General features: G+C 45.5%; 1 protein-coding gene across 1 annotated transcript; it reads right to left on the bottom strand.

The window, feature by feature from the left end:
- Positions 1 to 5,799: 5,799 nt before the first annotated feature.
- Positions 5,800 to 7,798, bottom strand: LOC115912307 (transcription factor HES-5-like). Its single transcript, XM_030963799.1, has 3 exons — positions 7,682 to 7,798; positions 7,225 to 7,408; positions 5,800 to 6,875 (listed from the first exon to the last, which is right to left on the bottom strand). Exons 1-3 carry the CDS (start codon positions 7,745 to 7,747, stop codon positions 6,610 to 6,612), a joined length of 516 nt encoding a protein of 171 aa, XP_030819659.1. The 5' UTR covers positions 7,748 to 7,798; the 3' UTR covers positions 5,800 to 6,609.
- Between the last annotated feature and the right edge of the window lie 1,650 nt (positions 7,799 to 9,448).

Here is a 9,448-nt window from a genome sequence, read left to right as displayed (position 1 = left end):
AGACAATTTATATTTAGATGGATCACTTAGGGTACAACAATATTAATTCTTGATGGTTGTCAAAAATGATAACTGAACACCATGAGTCCCATTCAAAATCAGCTCACTGAATTATTTTGCCAGCTTGTAATCTGCAGTATTCCTTGGAGCTGGGGCAATCCCTGGCTGCAGGTGTGGGAAATGGATTTTTAGAAAATCCTTAAAATTTGATAGAAGGTTTATATAGTGTGTATTTGTATGTAAATTTTGAGATAAGAAATATTGACTTATGAATATCATAGAATAGGATAGACGTTGTTGAGAGAGACATTGAAGTAAGTTTTAAAGGATGGTTTTGTAAATAAAATATTTTAGAGAAATAGAATTATGAAAGATGTGTTGTAGGACTTCTGAGGGGTAATTTTAGATGATTAGTTTTAAGATATTTATAGTATGCTGTGGTTAAAGCTGATAGGCTAAGAAACACTTATAGTGTATTGTAATTAAAAAATAACTAACTTCTAATATTATAATAACAAATTATAATTTAAAAAATTACATTATTATAATTTTATAAACTATATTATAATAAGATAAACTATAACATCTGTAGTATCTCACCCTTCTCATAAGACTAAAAATGGAATAATAATTTTTAAAAGACCTCTCAGGTACCTCATCTCTGAGTCAAAAAAAAAGTTAAATCCAAAAAAAGCTAAAAGTTAAAAATGTTAAGGAAATTAACCCACAAACACCAGAGGTTTATGTCCAAAAAGGAGACCGAGGAGTCCTTTGACTTTATTTGAATAAAAGGAGAGGCCATGGGGCATTCCCCTGGGATCTCTCCAATTTTTGGAGGATGCAGACTCCTTTTTATCCCAATTTCCCAGCCACATTTCCCTTCTCTCTTTCCCCATTGGCTGAGGTACTTGAGAGGTTCAGACTGCCCAAAACACCTGATACCGAAGATTTCCCTCTAATGTATAACCCCCCCTTTTCATTTGTAATTCTTATGGAATTTAGGGGTTTTCCCCATTGGCTGAAGTACTTGAGAGGTTCTGACTTCCTGATACACCTGATACCAAAGATTTCCCTCTAATGTATAACCCTCCCTTTTCATTTTTAATTCTTGCAGATTTTAGGGGTTTTTCTTCCCCACTGTTTCTTTCATCTTTCAATGTCTAATTTCATCGATCAGCAAACCTAAAGTTTATTTGTAAAAGCAAATATCTCTTTCCATTCATCAATCAGTGGAATCCTTCCTGTTGTTTCTTTTCTCTCCCGGCACTGGTTTTATCAACCAGCAGCCCCACAGCTGGTTTGGAATGAAAAATCTGCCATTCATTTCAAAAATTAAAAGCGAAAAGTTGAATCCATGCATGTGCTTGTGCTGCTCCTGCAGAGGGAAGCGAAGCGCGGGATTTTCTGGATCCCTCCTGGGATGAAGGGACAGCAGTGGGTGGGAAGGAAGGAGGATGCTGGCGGCAGCCACGGGGAGAGGGCAGGGAAGCTCTGACCCAATTTTCAGCCCTGGAAATACGAAATGAGCGGGTTTAAAGGATGCCACGCTGTCCCCAGCACAATGCTCCGAAGGGCTCAACCAGCTCGGGGTGATTAAAGGCTGATCCCTTCCTGCAAGGGCCGGGCAGATGGTGCCGCGGGCGGGGGCTCTCCCCGGGACCCTCCCAGGCACACTTCTATTGTTGAACAGCAAAATGGGAAATCCTGGCAGCTCCCTCCATCTGAGGGGAATGCTGAGCCAGGCACACAACAGCCCTCTGCTCCCCAAACCCCACAAATTCCTGTGTTTTCCCTGTATTTTCCGTGGTATTTGCTGAAAATTCCAGAATATTTTCTGAAAAATGCCTTCGCCAGGATTTCTTCTTCTGGGAAGCTGAGAAGCCTCAGAAAAGAATGAAAATAATAATTATCTGATTGCTTTGGAATGTGGTCTGGAGATGGTTTACCAACAGGTGCATCTTTGGTTGGTTCCAGATAGGAACCTGTGGGATTGCTGTGAGCTGAGGAGCAACCCCAGTGTTAGGAAAATTAATGCACAAACACCAGAGGTTTATGTCCAAAAAGGAGACAGAGGAGTCTCTTTCTGGCTTTATTCCAATAAAGGGAGAGGCCATGGGGCATTCCCCTGGGATCTCTCCAATTTTTGGAGGATGCAAACTCCTTTTTATCCCAATCTCCCAGCCACATTTCCCTTCTCTCTTTCCCCATTTCTGAGATACTTGAGAGGTACAAACTTCCCAAAACACCTGATCCCAAAGATTTCCCTCTAATGTATAACCCCTCCCTTTTAATTTTTTAATTCTTACAGAATTTTGGGGTTTTTTCCCCCATGGTTTCTTTAATCTTTCAATGTCTAATTTTGTTTATCAGCAAACCTAAAGTTTATTTGTAAAAGCAAATATCTTTTTCCATTCATCAATCAGTGGGATGAGCTGATCAATGAAATTAGACATTGAGAGATGAAAGAAACAATAGGGAAGAAAACCCCCTAAATTCCATAGGAATTAAAAATGAAAAGGGAGGGTTGTGCATTGGAGGGAAATCTTTGGGATCAGGGAATCTGAACCGCTCAAGTACCTCAGAAATGGGGAAAGAGAGAAGGGAAATGTGGCTGGGAAATTGGGATAAAAAGGAGGCTGCATCCTCCAAAAACTGGAGAGATCCCAGGGGAATGCCCCATGGCCTCTCCCTTTATTGGAATAAAGCCAGAAAGGGACTCCTCTGTCTCCTTTTTGGACATAAACCTCTGGTGTTTGTGGGTTAATTTCCTTAACGAGTGGAGCTCAGTGTGCTGCAATGGAGCAACAGGTCTGGAGGAGGGTGGGCTACCAGCAAAGAGTGTGGAAACCCAGAATTTCCTTGTCAAGCCCAGAATTTCCTTGTCTGTGTCACACAGATTTAAAAGCAGTGCCCTGTACCTATGTGGCTGTGCTTCCAGCACACAACTCCACGGCTCACACCAATTTCAGAACATTTTTATTTTAGACCATTTCCTACATCCATGCCAGCCTGTCTCCCAGGTGCCACTGATGGCGTTTTTAAAGAAATAATTACGATTTTTAAATGTTTTTTTTCCTTCCCTCAAATGGTTTAAAATCTTTCTGACAACCCCTCTTGAGACACCTATTTAGTGTCAAAGAGCATAACGTTCCCAAGTTTTAAAAGGGCCTTGGCATAATGCTGATCGATCAATGTTCTCCTTGGGAAAAATAGCTCTCCAGATGGTCCATCGGGACAGGAATTGCTGCTGCTCACAATGAGGAGCCAAAAAAGCGTCACTAATGTGGGCTGTTGTGAGGCACGCTTCCTTTGTGGGCCTCTGAATGCCCTAAATAGGGAAGAAAGTGTGGGAAACTCCGAGAAACTCAGGCCCACACTCTGAGGTTAATAGGGGCTTTGTCAGGAGAGTATTCCTGAGCTGTGGGATCAGCATAATAAACAACATTTTCCCTAAGGGTGGGAATGTGTTGGGAGCAGGGGAGAGTCACCCCAGGGGCAGGAGGAGCCCTAAGAAGCTTTGAGTTCAATTATGAGAAGTGATAATAATTAATAAATTGTAAACATAACCTTTGGTGTGCAGGGGCTGGGCAGGTTGGAGGTCTGGCTTTTAGCTCTGGGGTAATTGGTAAATTAAAGCCCAGAGGGGCAAGGCTGGGCTTGATGGTGACAGGAATGGTGGATTTGTCTTTCCAAACCAGCTGTGGGGCTGCTGGTTGATAAAACCAGCGCTGGGAGAGAAAAGAAACAACAGGAAGGATTCCACTGATTGATGAATGGAAAAAGAGATTTGCTTCTACAAATAAACTTTAGGTTTGCTGATCAATGAAATTAGACATTGAAAGATGAAAGAAACAGTGGGGAAGAAACATCCCTAAATTCCATAAGAATTAAAAATGAAAAGGGAGGGTTGGACATTAGATGGAAATCTTTGGTATCAGGAAGTCTGAACCTCTCAAGTGCCTCAGAAATGGAGAAAACCTCTAAATTTCATAAGAATTAAAAATGAAAAGGGTGGTTTGTACATTAGAGGGAAATCTCTGGTATCAGGTGTATCGGGAAGTCTGTGCCTCTCAAGTACCTCAGCCAATGGGGAAAGAGAGAAGGGAAATGTGGCTGGGAAATTGGGATAAAAAGGAGGCTAGGTCCTCCAAAAACTGGAGAGATCCCAGGGGAATGCCCCATGGCCTCTCCCTTTATTGGTATAAAGTAAAAAGGGACTCCTCTCTTTCCTTTTTGGACATAAACCTCTGATGTTTGTGGGTTAATTTTCCTGACAATGGAAAGCAGAAGGAAAAAAACCAGCTTTTTTCTGTAAGGTTTGGTCCCTTCCCAGTGTCCAGGTAGGAGAAATTCACTCTTTCTCTGCCTTACACTCATTTTTTACCCAACCTGCAGAGCGGCTGCCAGCTGTGACCCTCAAATGTGCTTTCCTTGGGTGGAATCCCATGCCCAGAAGAGCAGCAGCCTGCCCTGTGGTTCCAGCAGCGCACATCAGGCTGGGCTGGCCTTTGGGGCACTCCAGCTGAGCCTGAACTCCCCCAAACCGCCCTAATTAGATTTAAAACCCCCCAGGCATGGACAACAGCTGGAGTTTTGCTGGGATGCAGAAGCCCGTGCTAATTGGCAAGGACAAGTTGAGCACCCAGAGGTTCGAGTGACTTCTCCAAGCTCGCTAAGCAACCATGAAACCAAAAATAATCTCTTGTGAATTATTTAGCAGTTCATTAGGAAGAATAAATCTGGAGCACTGGTAGAGACCTGTACCAAACCCCCACCTTGAAGAGCACTCAACCAGCCTTTGCAGAAATGAAACTGGTTGGAAAATTAATCCACAAACACCACAGGTTTATGTCCAAAAAGAGACAGAGGAAATAAAGCCTTTTTGGCTTTATGTGAATAAAGGGAGAGGCTCCTCTGTCTCCTTTTTGGGCATAAACCTCTGGTGTTTGTGGATTAATTTTCCTAACAAAACCAAAATAATCCATGGCCCAAAAATGTGGCAGAACAGCACAGCCCTGTTTGGTTTTTGGGGCATTTCTGTGTGGTTAACAGTGGATTTTTGACCAAACGTGTTTTGTGCTGTTCTCTGGAAGAAGGAGAGTGTCCCCTGTCAGGAGAGTATTCCTGACAGGGAATAACCCAAACCAGTGAATTACTGCGGTTAGAGAATGGCTTTGTGAAATGATTATTTGTGCAGATTTATTTTGAAGAGAAGGTAAAAGAAAAGGAAATCATTTAGGAGAGGAAATGCTTCCTCACTCTCTCCTCATTACACTTTTAAGCCATTGTGGGCTAATTTCACTTCAGTAAAGGGAGCCTAACAGAATTTGTGGCATAAAATTAAGACAGCAAAAATTAGTTCACCCCATTGCAGGCAGCTTTAAAGATCCCCAAGCTGAGGCAGGTGCCAAACCCTTTGGAAGTTATTGGGAAATTTGCACAGGCAGAAAGCACAAGGCTGATCTCAGCTTGGTGGAAAAATTAGTGGGGGAAATGAAGTGGCTGTGGAATGAGTGATTTGTTGGAGGCTGAATAGGTCACTGTTAAATCTGAAAGGTTGCCACTTCTCAGCACCTCATTGCAATTTCACTTCCATTTTGATTTTTGATAATTTTTCCAGAGGTTGCTTCCTTACAGGATCTGACATCCAGCTCTGCCAAAGGGATTTCCCAGATGTAATTCATGTGTTGGAGTGAAGGGCTCAGAACTGACACCTCCTGATGGCTTCCCCACCTCAGGAGAGGCTGCAGGCACCCACTCCAGCAGTACCAGCCCTTTTAATCATCCCAAAGCAAAGCATTAATGACTAAAACCGCTTTTATTGTACTGTACAGCGAGGACATGCAGGTTGAACATCACACAGGATGAATACATCACGACTTTATAAAAGCTTTTTAAGCTCCTTGGCGTGCTCAGTGAATGATTATAAAGTACTTCTTGCCTCCCTTCCTCCCCCTTTTCCTTAAGGTATAGCAGAGGTATTTCCTTTACAAAAGGCACCAATTATCCCTCAAATGAGAGCAGCACAAAGTGGCACGAAGAGAACTGTCCCCAGAGCTCTCTGTGGTCATCACAACTTTCTGTAAGAAGGATACTAAAAATAGCAGAGGAGCTTCAGAAGAATCAGCATTTCTTAATGACATCTTTCACTCAAAAGGGAAAGGCTCAATCCTCTCTTTATGACACGAAATACATTCTCCAAAGGGCTCCTTCTTGGAGGAAGGTCAATACATTATCTAGAGACAATGGAGCACTTGAACCTGTGACCCAGGCAGTCAGCAGAAAGATTTCCACTGACAGCCACAGCCTCAGTGGTGGAAACCAAAGGTCATCTGCTCTCTAAATCACCACAGAACTTGGTCCTGTCTTTGGCCAGGAGCCACCAATAAAAGCAACAAATTTGCTGCAAGATACACCCAGAATCCTTCACTATGAAGGGAAACCACCCAGCGACCCTCATTTCTGCTGACAGAAAAAAACCAAAAACCACCCCCTCCTCCCACCTTTGGAAAGCAACGTTTCCTACTTCAAAGAGGAACTAATAAACCACAGGTCCCTCTAGTTTTTTTTTTTTTTGGAGCAAAAACGTGGGGATAAAGTTCAGCAGCTCTACCAGGGTCTCCAGATGGTGGGAGCAGCAGCCAGGCTCTTCTGGGCAGGCTGTTTTCTGGGGAGCACGCAGGGAGCCAGGGGGGAGGCACGCAGCGCCGCAGGGTAGGAGGCATCTGCAGCCAGCTGAGCCTTGCAGAAGTGCTTGATCAGCTGCACCTGGGTGTCCTTCTTGGGCTCGTAGTAGGACAGAAAGTGCATGGCCTCCTTGAGGCACCGCAGGTACCCGCTGTTAAAGTCCTGCTCTGGGCTCTTGTGGATGAAACCTGAGAGAGAAAGAAAAAGCAAATGCAGCGGGTTAAAATCATGATCAAAACATGGGGCAGGGACCCAACACCAACACTGCTGGTGGAGTGTGGGGCTGGGACATCACCGACTCTGGGATCAGCGGCATTCCTGAGCCTGGCATGTGCTGGGCACAGCTGTGGTGTGGCCACACTTTTGGGGGAAGGTGGGAAAGTGAGGGCAGCCCTGCTCGAGTTCAAATCAACAATTTGTGCAGTGGCTTTCACGTGCCTGGGGTGCTCCAGCCCCTGCCTGCCTTGGGGTGTGTGGGAGGAGGCAGGATCTGCCCTGGAGGCAGATCCAGATGTGCAATACCTGCTCTGCGCTCACCTTTTTGGTCCTGCAGCTGGCTCTGCTGCTTCAGGTAGCTGACAGCCACTTCCAGGATGTCGGCTTTCTCCAGCTTGGAGTTGGGCTGGTGCCTCTGGAACTCCTTCTCCAGGAGCAGCTTCAGCTGCTCGATGCTGCTGTTAATGCGGTCCCGGCGCATTTTCTCCACCACCGGCTTCCTCAGCTGTGGGAGAGGGAGCAGATCCTCAGGGATTTGGTGAGACCTGACCCAGTTTCCCCTCTGATGCCCTGATACACCCATCTTCAAAGATGCTTCTTTTTGGCAGGAGAGCTGTGTGATGCTGCCTACCCGTTCCCCACTCAATTTTTTAAAATCTATACAATCCCCTTTATCTCTCTTTAACATATTTGCTCTCCCTCAGACCTCTTTTCCCATGTTATATTTATTTTCTAGGAGCAGGCCAACCCTTCCAATCCCCTCCAGGGCTCTACTTACTTTATTCTTTTCCTTTGGCAGCAGCTTCTCCTCCATGTGGATCATGAGAGCATTGCTGGGAGCCATTCCTAGCGCTCAGCCCTGGGCACAGACCCCAGGCAGCTGCTGTGCCGAGTGTGATGAGATGCTCTGGCAGCTCCCAAATCCCTCTATTTATACCCAGGGAGCCGGGGCAGATACGTGAGTGTGGGGATGGCCGGTGTTTCCCACAGCCCCGCAGCCAATCCAGCCCCGCAGAGGGACAATAGGGGAAGCATCCATTAGTGCATGGTACATTGATTGCCAATGCCCCGGGGAGAATAACCTTCTGCCCACGCTGCTGGTGGAGTGTGGGGCTGGGAAAGCACCGACCCTCCAGCTGCTAGGGCTGGCATGAGTGGCATTCCTGAGCCTGGCATGTGCCGGGCACGGTGGAGGAGGCACGCTCTTGGGGAAAGGTGGGAAAGGGAGGGAAACCCTGCTGGAGTTCAAATCAACAGCCCCAGGGACATCTCTGCCCTTCCCAGAGCTTGGACGAGCTCGGTGTTTGTGTGTGTGTGTGTGTTGAGTTTGTGAGGGTCCCCAGGATGAGGTGAGAGATGAGAATCTGACTCCATGTTCTCAGAAGGCTGATTTATTATTCTATTCTATTCTATTCTATTCTATTCTATTCTATTCTATTCTATTCTATTCTATTCTATTCTATTCTATTCTATTCTATTCCATTCCATTCCATTCCATTCCATTCCATTCCATTCCAGTACTAAAACTGTACTAAGAAAGAGAAAGGTTTAACAAGAATGAATAATAAAAACTCGTGACTGACTCCTCAGAGTCCGACACAGCTGGACCGTGATCAGTCATTAATTGAAAATAATTCGCATGTTTGGATAAACAATCTCCAGACCACATTCCAGAGCAGCAAAACATGGAGAAACTGAGGCTTCCCATCTTCCCAGGAGAAGAAATCCTGGCTAAGGGATTTTTCAAAAAATATCCCGGTGACAGTGGAGTGTGCGGTGTGGGGAGCTGAGGAAGCAACCATTTATTTTGTGATAAAGGCAAGATAAAGAACGAAGCTGTGCGGGCACTGGAGGTCAGTTCTGATTGTGTGTCGTGAGTAAAAGATCTGCTTGGGTACAGCCCTTGAGACAGCACCAAAACTAACCCAGAAGCTGCCTGGGGAAAGCTGCGCTGCATCCTGCCATGTGTGCCCCAGGCAGAGGTGTGCTCCTCCCCTGAGCATCTGGGAGGGAAATGTGCAGTGAGCTAAGAAAACCAAAGAATTTCTTGCTTGGAAATGCTGCAATGAAGCCCTGGGGGTAATGGGCAGTTGACAGGAAGGAGGGAGGTGACACTGCTATGGGCAGTGACGTGGGACTCATTGTGGCAGCCTGAATGGACTCAGCCCTTTGTGAAGGGCAGATGTTGTCCTTGGAGCCCTTTATTCCCTGCCTTGTGGGAAAGCCAGGAGACAAGACATCTCATGAGCACTTTGAAGCACTCAAAGGATTATGATACAAAATAAGACACAGCTCAGAGACCAAGCCCCAGCTTCTGCCAGCTTTAATGAGGTGTTGCCTGTGTTCTCTGGCTGGTCTTTTTCCAGGAGCTGCTCTCCTGCGTTATCCTTTTCCTAGCAGGGGAGCCACGCTGGCACTCAGGTAGGCATGGACCAAGCTGGTTGAAGACACTTCAGTGTCAAAAACCATCTTTTTCCCAACTCCTGAGAAGCCCTGACCTTTATTGCTGTATTAGCACTGATAGCCAGATGGTCTTTTGGGAGTT

Source organism: Camarhynchus parvulus, chromosome 21 (genome assembly GCF_901933205.1).
Source record: "Camarhynchus parvulus chromosome 21, STF_HiC, whole genome shotgun sequence".
Classification (NCBI taxonomy): domain Eukaryota; kingdom Metazoa; phylum Chordata; class Aves; order Passeriformes; family Thraupidae; genus Camarhynchus; species Camarhynchus parvulus.
The sequence above is the reverse complement of the archived record's forward strand: the minus strand, read 5'-3'. Positions and strand labels throughout refer to the sequence as shown.